The 19216-nt window shown below is 40.1% G+C and overlaps 1 protein-coding gene across 4 annotated transcripts in view; it reads right to left on the bottom strand.

Moving 5' to 3' along the window:
• Positions 1 to 18706, bottom strand: part of PTPN3 (protein tyrosine phosphatase non-receptor type 3) — a 160441-nt gene extending 141735 nt beyond the window's left edge. For 2 of the 4 annotated variants that reach the window (XM_023921791.2, XM_086896611.1), the window contains exon 1: positions 18482 to 18706. In XM_023921791.2, coding sequence (XP_023777559.1) covers positions 18482 to 18608 — 127 coding nt within the window. In that variant the 5' untranslated portion in view covers positions 18609 to 18706. The remainder of the gene's footprint in view (positions 1 to 18481) is intronic. The other 2 variants (XM_023921789.2, XM_023921790.2) reach the window with 1 other exon arrangement.
• Positions 18707 to 19216: the final 510 nt, after the last annotated feature.

Genomic DNA, 19216 nt, shown 5'->3' with positions numbered 1-19216 from the left:
TCAGTGACAACCGCAACATTACCAATGGTCACAAAGGTAAAGCCACAGCTTAGAATGGATGTACAACTAACATAATGCATGACAACTTCATTGAAACCAGTGATAATTTAAGTGGCTTCATCCTATATAATATGTGGAAAGAAAACCTAGTGGCAAAGCCACTGGGAAAGAAAGGATGAAAGAAAGTTTGTTACCTTCACTTTGAGGTTTTGTTTCTGGTTTGTTTTTTTTTTTTTTTTTTTGGTTTTGCAGGTTTCTGCCTGAAATTAAAATCGGTTAATGAAGTTCTTCACTGAGAACTGTAGGTTGATTACTGTAAGGATTACATTAATCTGTAATGAAGTGAATCTTACTGCAACTTCTCCTGCACAAGGAGATTCTAATAAACGAAGTCTTGCATCTTAATCAGTTTCAAGCATATGAGAAAACTTTGAATAAATAAAATATCCAAAAAAAATTTTTAATTATGCAGGGATTTTCCACAAAGTTAAGCCATCTCACACAGGAAGGTGGCTTTAAATACATGGTGGTTTAAGAAGGACCATTTCCAAAGGGAGTATTAGAAAATTAATCTTTTACAGATATGACATTCATGGCACCAATTAGTTAATGAAGCTGGAAATCAGCACAACTTTAGTACAGAAATAGATAAAACAATTCTAAAACACAAGCATCCTTAATAGAAAACCTGATTTTTTATTTTTTTTTCTTGGTTATACCAGAGTAAAGCAAAAATTAGACTTTGGATTATAAAAACTTCCTGAAAAGTAATCTTTTCTATCTGCACAATTAAGACCGTGAGATGAAACATACCTTAGGCAAAAACCCCTTAGTTTGGGGGTTAAGTTAATAAGTTTTACCTTATTGTGGAGTTTCAAATCACCTCTGAAATAACTGAAGCTGTACTGATAAATCCCACCTGAGCACCTGACCCACCCAAGTTTCTGTGCATAAGATAACTGCAGTTTGATACCTGCCTATTCTATGGATGTTTCAAAACCCATGTGGCTTCACCTGAAAATAAAATGAGCCAAATCCAAATTCTTCAGAGATTCTCCTTGCTAACCTGCCAATCTCAGTTATCCTGTTCTCTGCTTCTGATTTCTGCATTTAATAACAAGTCTGATCATCTCAGCTGAGTTAAATAGCTCAGGGTTTTTTGGTGCAGTAGCTAATCCATCTTTGTGCAGCCATGCAAAAGTATCACCGAGAACTACCACAGAATTTACGCCTCAGCAACAAGCCAACAGAAGCTGTGAGAGTGGGTAAAGTGCCTCTGAACTCATGTCCATAGGGCATAAATCCAAGCTGGAAAATCCAACCAGACTTCCATCTGAGTGGGAGGAGGCATGCTTAATTTGATTAGAAAGTGGCTAAGGTGCCCATTCCTGCTACCACTGCTAAAATAATAGCAGGTGAGGGAAAAAAATGGAGATGACACATTTGCAAACCATCTAAAAAGCAGCAGTCCTCAAATTTACCTGTTCCACAACCTTCCAATGCCTTTACAACAAGGGATGTGGGTTTTCTTATGACTGTTTTTCCAACAATAGAAAATTACTTGATGTCAACTTCTGTTTCTGAATGGCATGGACCGAGTTGGGTGGAGGAGGAAGGAGCCAGCCAAGAGGAAATTTGAGGCTTTTTTGTTTCTCACTGTAAGCAGGTATGCGGTGACTGTACTGCTTCCAAAGGCGTATGCTGCAACTCAGCATTAATAATAGCACACAAAAATGTGGCTAAACCTGTATAATACACCATATGTAGTCATAGCACCCTGTAGGACAGCACCCATTATAGTGCGACCTCAAGACGTCTAAGTAGTAAATCCTCTGCCCTCTGCAAGTCCACCACACAACTTATTTGTTCCCAAAGTCCTCTGTCTCAGAATGAACCTGCCTAATACAGGCAGCAGAAATCAGGGTCATGGGATTTCCCAACAAAATATTTTTATTGGAAAATTCAATTTCTCAGAACTAAAATGGTTCTCCAAAGTGTAACTGTTAAAGAACAGGGAAATAAGACATCCTGAGAAGATACTCAGTGGGCTCTGGTGCTCCCATGTCTTGTAATGCTTGTAATTACTTGTGGGATTTTCAGCTAGGTTCCTGCACAGCCTTGTCACATATGGAGAGAAAAATAATCCCCAAGATTTCTGCTGCAGGGACAGGGGGCTGGTAACCCTGAGGTTTTATCTTCACAGAACCTTAGCTTTAGACTCTGCAATATGGGGCTGGAAAGCCTCAAATCCCTGTTGATTCAGAGGTTTCCAGACTTATCTCACAGCTGGTCTCCCCTCTCACTAGATCTTAAAAGTCATGTGGCAGCAATAGAAAGTGAACTTTCAAACTCAATTTTATTCCTAAACAAAAGATTTTAACTGTTTTCAAAACTTTTTTTTTTTTGTTGGATTGTTTTTTTTTGGGTTATTTTTGTTTGTTTGGGTTTTTTGGGGGGGGATTTTGGTGTTTTTTTGGAGGGGGTTTAGTTTTTTTGGGTTTTATTTTGTTCTGCCACTATGGAACATTTATAATATATTTTTCTCTATTTGTCTTTACTCAGAATCTTCAGCTTGCCAATAAAAAGGAAGAGTATAATTTTCACCAGCTTTAATCAAAGTCCAAAAATAGAAAGGAAGAAGGAAAATCTCCCAAACTTGTAGTGTGATCCCCTACTTGGGAAAGCTGTGAAGCTTTCCATCCTAACAGCAGAATTGCATCATTGGTTAGAAAGAGCAACACTCAGAATGGTTTAGCATTGAAAACACAGATGAATAGAAGAGTTATGGCGTTTGTCATCATAATCAGAAAACAAAGAATTGATCCTGTTACTTACATAAGATAAAAATTTGTATTTCCCTGCTTTTCATTTAAGTGCTTTCTTTGAATCTTGGCCACTGAATAAAGAAATTAGTTGAGAGACTTCAGATGATGTGAAAATAATGAAAAAGACACACTTTTTTAGTTCATTGAAATGTTTTCATTAAACAAACTCAAATTGTGACCTTTTATTCAGATTCATTAAATTTTTATTTTGGAATATTTTGAAGGATGAAAAAGTTTTCCGTGATACACTTTGGTCTGGTGTCCTAAGAAAATAAGGATTACATTATCTTTGTCTCAGTGTGTCTCTGCTTTCCTGTCCTCTTTCCTACACCCCCAAAAGGTTTTGAATCTAGTTTTGATGAAATATGTCAGAATGTTCTACAGTTCTTACAGTCTCAGCAAAGTAGGCTTGTGAGTGAAGCTGGAAAAGAAACACTATTAATAGATCATTAGGGGTATAAGAACAAATATAAATCTTGTTTAACATTGCACCAGAATTTCTCATTATTGTCCCACCACTAACAAATCAGCTCATTAACAGTGTTGGGGAATTCAGGCTGCCTGTGTGATGGTCTTCTGACTGAATGCATAAAGCGAATCCAAAAGTTTTAAAGGAATAAGAAACAGCAAAATAGAGACAAGGATAAGGCTCTGAAGAAACACTAGGGAAGACAAATATTCAGGAATTTCCTTCAACTAGGAATGGTCTAATAGGATGTTTTTTTCCCACATTTGATCACAGAAAAAAAAAAAAAGTAAAGAAAAAAAAGAGTCCAAACTATTGTTATTGAATCCAGAAAACTACTGAGGCCAAATGATCAGTGAGAATTATGGAGAAGTTTGAAGTGCAAAAAGACAGGCCCTGAAAGAGAAGAAAAAGCCTCCCTGTCACACAAAACACTGGTCCCAGACAGTGATGGAGACCTAGGTTGAAAAGAACAAACATGTGCTTTCAAGGAAGCATCCAGAAATAGAACAGTGGACCCATTTCATCCACTTTTTATAATGTGTTATGACTGTGAATAGAAAAATCTGTCATGTTTTGAAAAAATTCTTCACAGATTATTAGTTAATCACTTATGTATCTTCCATAGGAGTGGCCTTAAACTTCCAAGTGCAGCTGAGCTTTGCTGTGAGCTGGACAGGGAGGGTATGGCAATACTGGGATCCCTAGTGGTTGCACTAGGGGGTCATACAGCCCAAGGCAAAGGAAGAATGAAGATCACACTTGAGAAGGGTTTAAAAGTAGGGTTTTAAAAATTACTGTTTGCACTGCAAGCCTGAGGGAAAAACGGTGTAAAGCCAAAACCCATTTAAAAAACAAAAAGCCCCCAAACTGGAAAAATAGTCTTTGAATGACTGACAGAGGAAACAAGAGATTTTTTGGAGCAGCTTCCGGTGAGTTCCCACCTCACTGTTTTCTCTTCAGAGCAAAACCCCCCACAGTAAGTAGCTCTTAGCCAGGTTTGCAGCCTGGCTGTGCTAATCAGAGGGATTAGGGGCTCAGTACAGAGCCAGGTGACAGTGTGATTGCCTGTGCAAGACAACAAAAACAGCCAGGGTGCATTGAGTGCTCTGTAGCAACTGCCCCATGACAGTATTCCCTCATAATAAGCAAAAGCAGGATTAACTGGTCTGCAATTACCACCAAGAGGGTTAATTCACTCCTTTTAACATAAACATAGATCTAAAATGAGATTATATTACATCAGAAACAAGGCAAAGTTTGAGGATATTTGTTGAAAATTGGCCTAATGACTCTTTTGTCATCATAATTCACACCTTTCACCTTGCTAATATCCAGCAATTGCAAATTGGCATACTACCAGAAAATGAAAGTAGTATCTTTCACCTGTCCTGCTTGCTTTATCTGCTCTTTCCCCTTCTTTCTTTTGTACTTTTGAGACATAATGGACTTTCTTCTAAAAGCTGCTATTCATTTCCAATTTGTAACCACTGTACAGCCAGTTGGCTGTTATTTGTATTTAAAACAGAAGCCTTTTTTTTTTTTGGCTAAGCTACATCAAAGTACCTGTTGAACTCTGCATTTTACAGTCCCTGGCTGACAGCAGATCACACCAAAAGAAATCAAGATTCCTTAACGTATCCTACACCCACCCAGGACACATGGCCTACAGGCATTTTGTTGAAGGTAAATCTGGAGGTACTAACTGATATAAAAGTTTTTCTAAAGCTGGCACAGAGCCAGTGGCCTGACCCTGTCTTTGTAGAGACTCAGAAGGGAGCCCAAGCCATGAGCTGGTCTGCCCATGTATGGAACACCATATGAGGGGTCTCCTGCCATGAGCACCTCCACATGGTGGGCAGTAGGTGGTGGTGGTGTAGGGATGAAACCCTGGAGAGGCAAGGAAGTAAGGCAGCCCAGGCTGTTTTGAAGGTGGTGCCGAGCTAGGCTGGGCTGACCTGGTCCCCTCCCACAGCAGACAACCCAGAGCCCTGCAGAAGTTTTCATCTGCTACCATGAGTTACTCAGAGAATTTCTGCTCCCTTTAGTGCTCCAGCAGATGTCTTGTGGCTCAAATTCAGGAAAATCACTACACCCATCTTGGACACAGCAGACAGATCTTTCAGTGGCACTAGAAGCAAGGAAGGAATTTGCCATGCCCTTATAAAGACAATTTTTCCATGTACCCAGAGTCACATGGACTACAGGGTTAGGAATTGCCCCGTTTCAATTAACACAGGTAGGCTGTGCTGCCACTGTGCCCTGAGGGTGATGGCAGCATCTCCTACACCAATATATCTTTGTATTCTATAGTTTGTTTATTAAGTACTCCTTTCCAGAAGAATCATCAGACCAGAGAGGAGTCCCCTTTGCCAGGAAGCTTCTCTCAAGATTCCAGTTTCATGAATCAGATTTCTGTTTAACTCATTTTTGTCTGGTACAAAAACCAGCGGATTCATTCCAAGGATGCAAACATCTTTCAGGGGGGAGTAAGCTAGCATATGAAGGGAAGAAGAAGCTAGTATATCAAGTCCAATTTAATAGCTGTCTTTTCTTCAAGCACACAGAACTTGCCAAGTAGATGCACTATACTGCCAGTTTTTTAGCTTTCTCTTCCTTAACACACTGTTATGAATCAACACTCATGTTTTGTAAACATCTGCACCCGAGTTTAGGAATGAATGATGGCTATGGGGGCAGCAGGAAGAAGAGTTTTATTACAGTGCTGACATGCTCTCAGCGGATATGGGGGCATACTTGAGTCCAACAACATCTCACAGATCTGTTTTCCTCCCATGGCTAAGCAAGATTTAATCTGTTAGAAAGTTTGGTGGAAATCTTTAAAAAATATGTGGTATGAAAATATCAAATTGTGAGTCTGAGATTAAAATACGGCTTTGCCTTTTCACGGACAGCCTGAGGCTCATGCTATTTGCTTACTCATCACAGTAACCAGTCTGGTGCATCTTTCCATGTTTTCAATATTAGATTATCTGAGGATATAAAATCAAGTTGGCAGAATGAGTCATCTGATATATTATTGCATACTAAAGAAAAAGCACAGGAATGTCATTATATTTGCCTACAAAGAACCACATGTACCTATGAGGTTGTAAAGATAATAAGCATGAACTCGATTACTGCTTTGTTTCGTGTCTCAGATATTTCTTTTATATAATTTTTTGTTAATATCCTGTAGTTGGCAAAATACTTCAGAGAAATTAAACTGATGAATACTGTTCCATTGGCCTCATTAAAAATTCAAACAATAATGCCACAATAGCAATAAAAGTTATTGTTAAAAAAAACCCCACAGTTTCAGCTCAATGGTATCAAATACAATTAAGAAAATTCCATGTTAACTCCATGTTAATAGGAGTACAGTTCAGATTGGCAAAATGCTTTCTTTCTACTTTGAACACCACAATTCTCTTTTTATAGAGCTGAAAAAAAAATTTCACTTCATACATATATGTTATATATTACCTGTAGTAGATGATTGCTGTCTGGCAGTTGCTGTTGCTGCTACTCTTTTACACAGCAGAAAAAAACCCCAACAGCAGCAAAGCAAATGAGAGTGGTGTACAATTAATTGTCCCTCTGGAACCTGGAAACCGTTGTCCACTCTGCCACAGGGAACCTGAACTTTCTCCCACTCGTTTTCCTGTCATGCCTGTGGTATAACAACTTGACAGCTCTCCACAAGTTTTCTGTCAGGTCTGGTCTGACATGGTGGCCTCACTTTTCTCCCCAAGGAACGCTCCTCTGCATGCTGTCCTGTGGGGCAGGTGAGCTCAAGCTACAGAAGGTCATTCAAAAAGACACTTGGGGAGAAATCTGCTCATCTTTCTCCTCCAAAGCACTTTAGCTATAAATACCATAGTACCAGTGGGGCCCTTCAGGGAGAGTTGGAGGGAATCACACACCAGGATGGTGGTCTGAGTGAAACTACAGGACCAATGGAAAGTGTTACCTGAGGTTCACCAGGTAACAAAGATCGTGTTTCCACATAGCTTTGGATTGAGCCTTTGCAGCCTTCAGCCGAGTCCACAGGCAGTGGGAAAGGCAGGCATTCTTTCCCACCAGCAGTATTTTGGAGGTAAAAGGCATCCGTGGAAGGCTGACTCTGACTAGAAGTCAAGTGCTCATTAAAACCAATATGAGTCCCTCCCACGGGACATAGTCTTTCAGGAGCAGGCTGCTCCATGGGGGTCTCCCATGGGTCACAAGTCCTGACAGCAACCCAGCTCCCATGTAGACTCCTCTCTCCACAGGGCCACAGATCCTGCCAAGAGCCTGCTCCACCATGGGCTTCCCATGGGGTCCTTCAGGTACATCCACCTGCTCTGGTGTGGGCTCCTCCATGTGCTTCAGGTGGATCTCTTCTCCACCGTGCTCCTCCATGGGCTGCAGGGGCACAGCTGCCTCACCATGGTCTGCACCATGGGCTGCAGAGGAACCACGGCTCCAGTGCCTGGAGCACCTTCTGCCCCTCCATCTCCACTGACCTTGGGTCTGCAGGGATGTTTCTCTCACATATTCTCACTTCTCTCTCTGGCTACAGTTGCTTTTGTGCAGTATGTTTTCCCCCTTCTTAAATATGTTATCCCAGAAGTTCTGCCACTGTTGCTGATGGGTTCAGCCTTGGCCAGAGCAGGACATTTTGGAGACAGCTGGCCCTGTCTCTGTCAAACATGGGGGAATTGTCTAGCAGCTTCTCACAGAATCCATGTCTCTAGCCCCTTCTCCAGGCACCAAAACCTCATCATGCAAACCCAATACAGCATTCCACTCTTCTGGCCTCCCTGGGGGAAGGGCACACATCTACATAGCTGGTCATCAGTCCTCATCCGAGGTCTTCTCCTTCCATGGCCAGGAGCAGAGCTCTCTCTGATCACCAGTGAGGGGAAGCTGATGTTGCAAAGGAAGAAAAAAAACTAATGTGGAAGTGGGAAGGAAAAACAGCAAACTATGATACCAAGATGTGGAAGGAAGACAACCTGCTTGAGCAGTCCCACATCCTACAAACAAATGTCACAGGCCAAATCCAAAATGGCAGAGCAGAACCATAGTTTCCATAGGCTTTTTTCACAGAAACCATGACTACTAGCTATTAAAGCAGATTTATCATTCAATAGCTTCCTGTCATCTCAGATAGTTACAAAACAAGAGAGATACAGGTGCTGACAGCCCTTCCTTGTGTCATGACCATGGTGACTGTCACACTGCATGCATGGGGAATGCCACAGCTCTGGAGAAGCAGTGGTCCCTCACTTCTCCTGAGGGTGATCTCTACAGATAGGACAGCACCTTCCTACAGCAATATGCTTTTTTTGTCCCCCTGGATAATTTCTCTCCTGTGAAGACTAGCAAAATTGGCCAGTATTGCTTTCTCTGAGCATGAACTTCTTGTAGGATGGTTGACTAACTCCTTTCTGAAGCTCTGTGATTGGAGGAAAGGGTATGCACTCTTTAATTTAATAAGCAAAATAAAATTGAATGAAAATGAAAAATATTTTTAATGAAAGGTGGTTGTTTCCATTGTTTTGGGTTTTTTTTTCAATAAAGAAGAATATTCCAAATAAGAATCGTGTCCCAAATAGTTCTGATAAACTTAAAAACTTCCACTTGAAGAAAAAGAGTTACTGGAGAACATTTCTGAGGTCAGGGAGAATTCTGTATTTATTAGCAGGCAAAAGTTCAAAAGATTAATCACACAGAGTCTTTGATATTTTATCATGCAAAAGAATAATCCTGATAAGCAAAATGTTTTGGCAAGAGCACCCTCACTGTTGAATGATGGTTACTCTGGAAGAAGGAACAAGATCTGACTTGTTGAAATGGCACTGCAAATTCAGAAGAAAAGCAGGTTTTACTGAACACTGGTTCTAGACACTTCTGTAGGTGTTTGTAAAATTTCTTGGACTACCTCTCACACAGCACAAGTGGGAGGAATGAAAATAGAAAAGCCATCTTGTTCATGCCATTTATTTTTCCTCTTTCTCATTGCTGTTGGCTTTAACGATGGGAAAGGATTCTGTAGGGGATCATAAGGCCATTTGTCTCTGAATCACAGAGAGCAACAGGCAGCTCAGTGAAAAACCACTCTGGGGGAAAAGAAATCCAAACCACAAGCTATCAAGGTGGGTTAGTATTTCCGTCCCTGGTTTTGCAAGAGATTAACTATTAATAAAGATTTAACTAATCTCTGCTTTGCCTGTACAGCTGAAATACAATAATGGCTATACATCATGTAGATCTGTTGTATTTCCTCCACGGCAGGTCTGCAATAGTGAATATAGCTTCAGGCTATTTCTATATTACTGAAACTCACACCATTCTGCTTTTCTGACCCCTTTTCTCCATTATCATTAAAAAGTGTTTTTTTCCATGCAGACTGCTGTCACTCTCCATGCCCACCATATGTTATTTTCCTCCTCATTATCTCAGCCACAACAGTAAAAGTACAGAATGAAGCACAGATAAAAAGCCTGAAGCTATCTTAGAATGCTCGATGTCACAAGAATTACCTAACTAGCCAGCTTCCTTTTGCAATCAGATTTGATACGATACCATGGCTGGAAACTTGTAAGGTTTTTTTAGTTCCGACTTTATTTCTGCCTCTCTCTTGTTTACACATTTTTTTGTCATCTCTAGAAGTTTGAGGTTTATTTTCTTTACTCTGATTTCATAAATGTTCTTATTCATGTTTTAGGTTGCATGAATGTCTGAGGTTTCTAGAACAGACTAAACCTTGGTTTTCAGGGCAATCCACAACTTCTAGTGCTATACTAAAATTCAGCCTTTTAGCCACAACCCATAAAATATCACTATGGAAAATTTTTATTGATAGCCTTTTTTTTTTCTTTCCTGGTTAGGAGGTACCTCAAACTTCAGGGCAACTTAATTTCTAGCCTAATGAATGCTCCTAGTGCTATTAGCTGTACCACAGCTTCATCCCTGTATCTCCTCAGGGTGGGAAGAAGGGCAGGGAAGGTGGGCATCCATTGCCTTCCTAACAACACCAAAGGAGCTGCAGGAACTTCAGCCACAGGTGTCTTGGAAACAGGCCAGCTACTGTGTATGGAAGCCAAGTGAAATGCAGATGGCAGTCTCAGTATTTTGAGCTGTTGTGATCTCATTATATGATACCAAATAAAAAAAAAGGGAAAAAAAGAAAGAAAACAAACAAAAAAAGAGAAAACTAACTACATCAGATTTGACGTTTTCCAGTTCTGGACAAAACATTATCAAGGGCACTTTTGGCTTTCATCTCTCTTCAATCAATATGTACCTCCCTAGCAAGTATTTTATGAATCCCATTGGTTTCTGTGCAGCAAAAACAAATGTTAGAAGAAACCAATCTAACGGAAATGGTTTGGCTTTTGGAGTGTTGGGACTTTTCATTATGGTTTTTTTCCTTTTCTTTTTTCTTTTTTTTTCAATCTCTATTTTATTCTTTTGTCCAGAAATTACAAAATCTGTTCCCAACTTGGAACACAATTGTTTATAACAATAAATCAGTTGACTTCACTGTTTCAGTGCCATCCAAAATGACTTTGTAATCTGGAAAAAAATAATTGTCCTGAGGAGAAAGGGAGCAATGGACATTTCCCAGGCTTTTTTGACCTTCTGAGCAAGAACTGGAACTTGCCTAGTGGTTTAGATGCTAATCTATCTACCCAGTGTGTGGGTGTGCTCTGAGTCACAGCCAAAATGTGCACTCACTTCTAAAACAGGGCTTCCTAAATATTTTTGCAAGGGTAGCTTTTGTTTAACTTTCATTTGGCAGAGTCCCACATTGGGAACAGTTGAAAGCTCAGGAAGGACCATATGTTGTGTGTAGAGCTGCTAAGGAAAACTTTGAAAGTTTTCAAATCTTTTTCTCTCAAACTGAAGAGGACTCACCCTTCTCCCTAACATGACTCAAGATATTTCTTGTTTCTCACCCACTTGCCAGAAAACCACATCTGTCAGACTTCAAGTGTGCAACAACTGTCTGTCCACAGCGAAGATAAATGTCTTTTTGTCTGGGGTTTTTTTTGTTTGTTTTGTTGTTTGGGGTGTTTTTTAGTGTTTTGTTGTTTTGGGGTTTTTTTTGGGTTTTTTTTGTTTTGTTTTGTGTGTTTGTTGTATTTATTTTTTAAACCCATACCCAGCTACCAAAACTCAAGGGGCATTCTGCTGAGGATGTTCCAGGCAACTTACATGTAACCATGTAAGTCTGAGCTCACAGGATACAGTGGCCATATACAGGCAGCGGGAACTGCAGAGATTTGTGCAAGGAGAAGTAGTTTTATGGTATTGCTCTCCCTATTACATAACTGGGAATGGGGATAATGAGCATGTTTCAGTCAAAGCATCAGAGGTGTTACGAATTGCTTTCTCTCTAGGAGGCCCTGTCATTAACCCAGTTACTCCTGGTAATAATACCTGCTGCTCTGCAAATAAGCCTGAAAAATGCACTGGAGCCAGATTCAATAAAGGGCTTTGGTGACTCAGCGCTAAGTTGGTGTAATACCCCCTATTTAAGATCTCAGGCCTTTGAGCAGAGTCTGAATCCTGAGCAATAGATCTATAAAGTGCACAAAGAGTGTTAGGAGCTTGCAATAACAACCTCAAGCAGCTTAGCATGTACCTGCATAGACCTAGCCAATAAAGCTGGCTGGGTGGAGAGAGAGAAACCTTAAAACCCACCTGTCAGACCTTCAAGGAGATACTTGAGTTTGGTTGGGATCTACAAACTGGATCCCTTCCAAAATACAACTTTTTGGGCTTTTTGCCGCCTTTATTTATTTTCCTTTTTCTTTTTTTTCTCCTTCCCTTTAGAGAATTGTACAGGCCTTGTGCTTCTTAATGTTCTCTCTTTGCCACATTTGCCACATTTGTCACACAATCATAGGAGACCCTGCTGCTAAAGCAGTGACCTGCTTTAAACTTTAAAACTGCTAAAGCAATTTTTTGTTTTGATTTGTTTTTGTTTCTTTTGTTTTCTTTTTCATAGGCAAGGTTATGCTATGGTATGGTGTGAAATACAATTGGATGTCCTAAGTTTGGTTCTTTCCTTTGGCTGCACAGTGTGTGTGGGAAGGGGGCTGCTATTCCTGCCCACCCTCCTCCCCACCAGGCTCCTGCCATTAGCAGCTCTAGAGTAGGTCAGTCTGAGTGGGCTGGAAAGATGTGCTCTTTGTCCTTCCTCTGCAACTGTGCAGGAAATATTTCAAGGAACACTAGTCCATAAAGAGAAAGAGCATCTTAGGCAACTGAGTCAGGTTCCCTCATGCTCAGGGCACTCACCTGGAATTCTGGCCCTTGTCTGTGCTTGGTTTTCTGTGTTTCAACCACTGAATGCGAATGACAAGAGAAAGAAGTCCCAGCAGGGAAACTAAAACTCAGGCCTGTCAAGCTCTGCTTGGAGTGAGTAACCAGCACCAAGCTGGTAGGATGGTTGAAGTGAGACTGCCTGCTGCCAGAGCAGCCTCTCTGCAGCTGGCATGGCTTTGTCTCCAGAGACTGAAAAGATTTGAACATCCTCTGTTCAAACTGGAATGAAAATCTCCAAGTCCTCTGAAGTAAATACTCAGTCTACTGTGAAGTGCTTGGGCAGAGGAATTTTGCATTTTGGCAGCAAAAAGGAAGAGTCACTGCACATAATAAGGTGGGAAATATGTCCCTGAAAGCTGAGTATGTTTAGAGTACACTTATGGTACCAATTGTCCCTACAATAGGCTTAGTTAGGGGTAGGTACAAAGTGACCTTTGAATTACTCAACTCCACTAAGACTGGGATATCTCAGGATATGCACATAGAGCTTCAAGATCTTGGTAAACTGAAGAGCAAATAAGTTTTTGAATTTAATCACCATCATCTTTGTTGGAATTTTAGTCTAAAATGTCTCAGCTGGGTCAAGTCCCAGGTCAGAAAATCTGGTATGGATTTGACACCTTACTTCTTTTAAATGAGCAGCAAGGGGTAGAGTCTCCTGCAGACTGCAGTGCTCCAAGCTCCATCCCTCTGGAAGGAAACATCATGAAAACTTTTGTTCTCAGCTACATCATTACAACTTTGACAGCATAACTGGACCAAAAATATGATAATAGGATTGGTTTGTGAGGTTTTTTGTTTTGGTTTGTTCTTGTTTCTTTTGTTTTCTTTTTCATAGGCAAGGTTATGCTATGGTATGGTGGGAAATACAATTAGACACCTCAGTACCAGCAGCTTTATGTGGCCACTGCAGTAGAGCCTCTACCCCCTAAGGAATCCAGTACAGCAGAAACCTCACAGAAGTGATTGAAGAAAAAAATATCTCAAGAGAGCCAGAAACCTTCCCAGACCCAGGACTACAGTGGGCCCCAGCTGTGCCGTATGATGCCTTTGAGATGTGACATGTATGCTGAGCAATACTGCAGACATATTCTGAGTCCATTTTAAACTTCCTTCTGCCGTTTTCTCTGTGAACACTGTTTTCCTTTCTTGCAGTTAGCCTAGGCCAGCCTCCCACTGTCCCTCAGAGCCCATCTCCCTGCACGGGGAGCTGCACGCCTCCAGCTGCTGGTAGCATTCCCACCCTCGTTACCACAGCAGCACAAAGAAGCAAAACATTAAACACAAAGATACTGTGTGGGCAAAGTCCCTGCATCCTCCTGAGGGTTCCTGAGCAGCCTTTATGCAGCTGCCAGGCCCCTGGAGGAGCCTGCAGAGTTTGGGTGTTTGCTCCATATCTCCTTTTCCAGCTAAGCCTGGCATTTTTCTGGGGCAACTAAGGTAATCTGCGCAAAATGAGTAGTCAGCAGTGGTTATACCAAATTTCTGCAGAGATTTTTAGTGGCCATTCTCCTCAGAGAGAACACAACTTAAACTGTTTCCCCAAATATACTTCTCTGCAACCTTTGACAGGTACATTTGTCCATCATATCCATCTGCCTAGGCTCCACCCTTGTGTTGCATAAGCCCTTCTTCCAAAGATAATTCACCATGCAGGAATTTACATGGCAGTATCTTTCAATGTGCCTCTGAGTGGAGAAGCATGAGAACAGCATGTGTACTACCTTTGGCTTGTTTTCAGTTTATTTGTTCTTCCCTTGGACATATCTGATCTTCAGAAATTAAGGAGTGATACAGACTTCATTTCCTATTAGCTGACTACAGCTATAGATTGGATTGACATACACTCGTGTTAATTTGGCAAGATATCAAAAAATCAGCCAAAAAAGATGACAGGCAGCACAGCTCCCTGGAAAACAGATTTCCTTAAATAAATCTTTTGTTTTGACAGTGTGACAGCTCTGTTGAAGAACTGCATCTGTATTGGAACAGTATATTTTGATTTCTCCAAGACATGCAATCGAACTACACGTGACTTTTTTATTCAAAATGTGCATTTACTGGAGATTAAAGAGAGTGTGATAGATTAGAAATTGATTCTCTATTAGGTTTTAAAAAGGTAGCTGTTCATCAGGAGATAACTAGGGCTGCTTTTCTTGTGATCCACCTGAGACCAGTTTTTAATCTGGCATGATTTAATATGTTAATCCACAATCCAAACAAAATGAAAGAAAAGAAGTCTTTTTCTGGCAAATTTGAGAAGTGGTTTAAAAACAAAGTGATATTGTTAACAGGGAATTACCCTGCTTTGAGGATGATCATTAATTTGTCTAAGTCTAAAAGAATGTATTCTGACATGATCAAACAAAAAAAATTTCAATTTCCAAATAAAAAAAATGAGAATGAGCAAGTCTGGGAAAACTGTTTCAGATAAAGACTTTTTAAATACTCCTCCTAGGCAATCACCACTTTTTTATCTTCTCAAGACAGAGAATGGATATTGCCCACATCCTCTCATCAGCACACACAGAACACCACAGTGCTGCTCTTAGACAGTAAGAAAGAAATATATTAATTTTACAATGTTTTTTTCAAATCTGAAATCTAGTAAGCCATCCTGAAAGTGTGTTTGGCATTTCATAGCTGAGAAAGTCATTCAAAACAAGCAAACAAACAAAAACCCCAAATCTTCATTTCAGACACAATTTCTGGTTGAAATATCTTTGTTTGGTTCTAACATAAAGGTAATTTGCTTTCAGAATAATTGAAAAAAAAGTTATTAATTGTGTGACAGAAAATTAAAGTACAAGCACAAAAGTGCTGGGGTTTTTTTGAGGGTTTTTTGTTTGTTTGTTGGTGAGATTTGTTTGTTTTGGTTTTTTTTGGTGTGTTTTTTGTTTGGTTGGTTGGTTTTGTTTTTTAATGAAGTTTTAGACCAGTGTATTTTTGTTATATGCTCTTCTGGAGTTAAAAAAAAATAAATCTATATTCGGGCTTTGGGAATGTACAAATATTGCCTAAAGCTTAACATAAGATATTCCAAATACATTAAAAAATATGAAATATTAAAATAAATAATAATGCATAGGGAGAAGTACAAAAAGATAGCTTCCGTTATTTTCCTTGGAAATTTACTTTTGCAGGCAGCTATTTAGGAAAACCTAGGACTATGTCACATTGTTTAGAAGTCTGTTTATCCCATTCTAGGAACAACTACATATTTGATACACTTTTTTATTTCTAAGATAAGTAAAATCCATTGTAATGGCTAATTTACCTTTGTTTTTCCTTTGAAAGCTGCCTCTGACAAGAGAATTTCTAATGGCTTCAACAAAGTTTGCTCCAAATACCTCATGAAATAGGGCTACAGACCACAGAAAATCCCAGCTCATATTCCCTTCAAGGGAAGCAAAAGCATTCACCCATAGCACTGGACCATCATGGTTCTTTGAAAAACATGCCACATGACTAACTACAGGCTAATTTTTCAATGTTGTGACCATCCTGGTGTGTCTTGGAGGTCAAAAAAAAACCAAACAAAACCCAAACCACAAGCATCTTAGTTTTCCCTTGCGAGACTTTTAGGGAGACAAATGGCATTAAGCAGAAAGCATGTGGAAATGCGTCGTCACAGATAGCTACACCTTTGGTTCAGGTATAAAGTTATGAGTTTCTTGTTCACTTCACATAGCAGCAGGTGGAAAACCAACAGCTCCCAACAAGTAGGTCCAGACTTCCAAAGACATACCATGCTCATTTTGCTTAGCAGAAAAAATTTCTTACAAGATGTAGGTTTTTCTTTATAAGCTTAAATCTACAGCAGGCTGACCTTTTGGATCAATCCAAGACATCACTTAGTTTTGAGCTGAAAAGCATCACCCACTGAGGCATAATTTGACCCTTTACAGCTAGAATGGACCCATTCAGCACCCTGTTTGCCTTTTTAACATGTCAGATACATACCCTACCTGTTCTGGGCAAGAGCTCAACACTGTAAATGCAGCGAGGCTGGTCCTCTACATAGTCCTTTCTTAAGCCCATGGGGTAACTCAGTTGGCTTCAGGGGGGTCACTGCTAATTCATGCCACCAGAAGGTGTAATTAGTGGACCCAGCTCATCCATCCTGAGGTATTACATGGCTTCCTTCCTCCTATGGATTTAGTTCCTTTGGGCTTGGTTTGATTTCTCTATGCAATTTTTTCAGCCCCTACAGTGCTGCGTGTCACATTTCTGTGAATTTGACAGCCAACCTAAGACAGAGAAATCTCTTTCTCTCACACACATGCAAATACAATGACACACAGTAAGAAGTTAAATTTCATACACAGAACTGAGCAATTTGAGAGGTCCAGTGACCTTTTATGTCTTCCATAAAAGGCAATTGGATGATTTTAGCCCACTATGACTCCCATTTTCTATTTAATGTTAAAGTGAACAACAGAAAGGAAAAAAAAAAATCACTCCATTAAACAAAAACAATCATTTATATTGTTGGGGTTACAGCCAAGCTAAAAATACTGTCATCTTGCTTTTAAAAAACCCTGAATAAGACAGTAGGCAGCAGAAAGGAAAGTATGGGTTGGTTGTGTTTTTTTTTTTTTAATAGCACAGATATTTTAACTCCAGGTTTCATTTAAGCTCTGTTACAGTCAGCTGGCTTTGAGCTTCTAAATCAGCTCAACAGGACACTGTGGTAAGGATGATTTTTATCTCTCTTACCCTTTGCATATACAAAATAGGGAGCAGAAAACAAGACAAAACTGAAAGCGTCTCTCTACAGGTAAACTGTATCTTTGCTGACATCCCTGTCCTATTCTGCTTCCAATAACTAACACAAAGCCCTGTACAAAGTGGTATTTTTACAGAACAGAAAAAAGACAATCCTTAAATGTGGAGTAAATTTTAAATAACCTCCTTGTGAAGTTGCCAAAGCAAGTTAGGCCATTCAAAAAGCAATATTTCTTGAGTTGAAAGGGAGAAGGTTTTTTATTTTTTTTGTACTGTATTTTGTTCTGGCAGTGCACTGAAGTGGCTTCAGGACATACCAGTTCCATTTCTACATTTGCTTAATATTTTGTTCAGACATGTTCAGTCCAGACATAGTTACCTGACTTTATTGTAGTCAGCTACATTTCTACCTTTCTGTCATACTCATCTTTGGCATGCTGGAAATCTGACTCGGTTATTTCACTAGTTTTTTAAAAGTTTCCCAGGCATTTTAAATGCCAATATGTACAGATTTTATTTGGTTTGTTGCCTGTATTATATTTTCTGGTAATAAAAACAAAATTCCTGGTTCACAAAGAGGTTCTGTGACAACATGGTTTCGGGAAGGACGGATTGATTTGGATATATTTCCACTGTACCCGAATCTAATTTGGATAAAATACCAGAAAGTGTGCCAATGTCTTAGGAAAAAGAGGCATTGCATTGTTAAAAAAGCCTAAACCGTTGCTTTTAATCACACCGTGTCTTTCTTTAAAATGCTTTCTTTGCACTCCAGTCTGCTCCTTAATAAGTTACAAAATCAAAGCTTGTTGTTCACGTTCTCTACCACACAAGCAGCTCCACGCCACAGCGCTTTGCAAATACAGGCAGAAAGTCAAAGATTAAAGCAAGTTTCTTCAAGAAGCTTTTGTATCAGAGCTGTGCATACAAGCATCTTTTCTTTTGCTTGCAAGTACACTAATCATATTTCAATTGCATGCCTACAATATAAAGTTAATAGCTTCCTTATTTCCTTCTTCCAGCATTTCCCCTCTACTCCCTCAGTCTTTTCAATTATACAACCTAGATAATTTCTTCTATTTCCTTCCTCCAGTGTCCTGTTTTCATTTCTTATACAAAATCATATTTGGTCACTTACACTTTTCTGGAGGATAAGCACACGATAGCAGCATCTCTTGCTCCACCATGGTGCTGTCTGTTGCAGAGGTCAGTGGTCCCTTGAATAGCGCTTTAAGAAAATATTTTGGAAAGCTAAGCTCACTCATGCAGGCTTCTGATCTTCTCCAGTACTCTTGGCTTCTCTGTGTGCTGTCACATGTTATCCTCCCTCCTGAGAAACCTGTGAAACGGGTCTGGCAACACACAACTTGTGTGTCAGAAGAGTTTTAATTGATTCATTGCAACAGGTACCCACCCTCATTAAAAAAAAAAAAAGCTGTTGAAAGGAGTAGTCTCTTAGCGCCTCATTTGAAATTACAGAACCTGCCCAATGTCACAGCTGGTGCACTTTAAAGGGAAACTACTTGCTGGGTTTGCGAATACACAGGAAATTATTTCAAATCAATCTTAACGTGCCAAATAAACCACAAATAGCGGTAGAGTTTGGATGCTTCTGAACTCTGAGACTACAGGAATCCTTCTGCTGTGCAACAAGGTGGTGAGGGCTGCCACTGCATCTCTCCAAGGCATGATGTCCTGTGGGACAAAGCAGCTCCACGTTGCTCTGCAGGGTCCTCTGTCTCCATGATCAGCCACTCTGATCACTACTGAAGGGCAAAAACTGTGTGGGTCTGATTTCTGAGGAATGCATCCCCAGGAACATGAGGTTATTGGTGCCTCAGTGCTTGCAGGCAGGGTTCCTCCGTGCAGCAGC

Source organism: Cyanistes caeruleus, chromosome 1, assembly GCF_971803275.1.
Source record: "Cyanistes caeruleus chromosome 1, bCyaCae1.hap1.1, whole genome shotgun sequence".
Classification (NCBI taxonomy): Eukaryota; Metazoa; Chordata; class Aves; order Passeriformes; family Paridae; genus Cyanistes; species Cyanistes caeruleus.
Note: the sequence above shows the minus strand (reverse complement) of the source record. Positions and strands in the feature narration are given on the sequence as shown.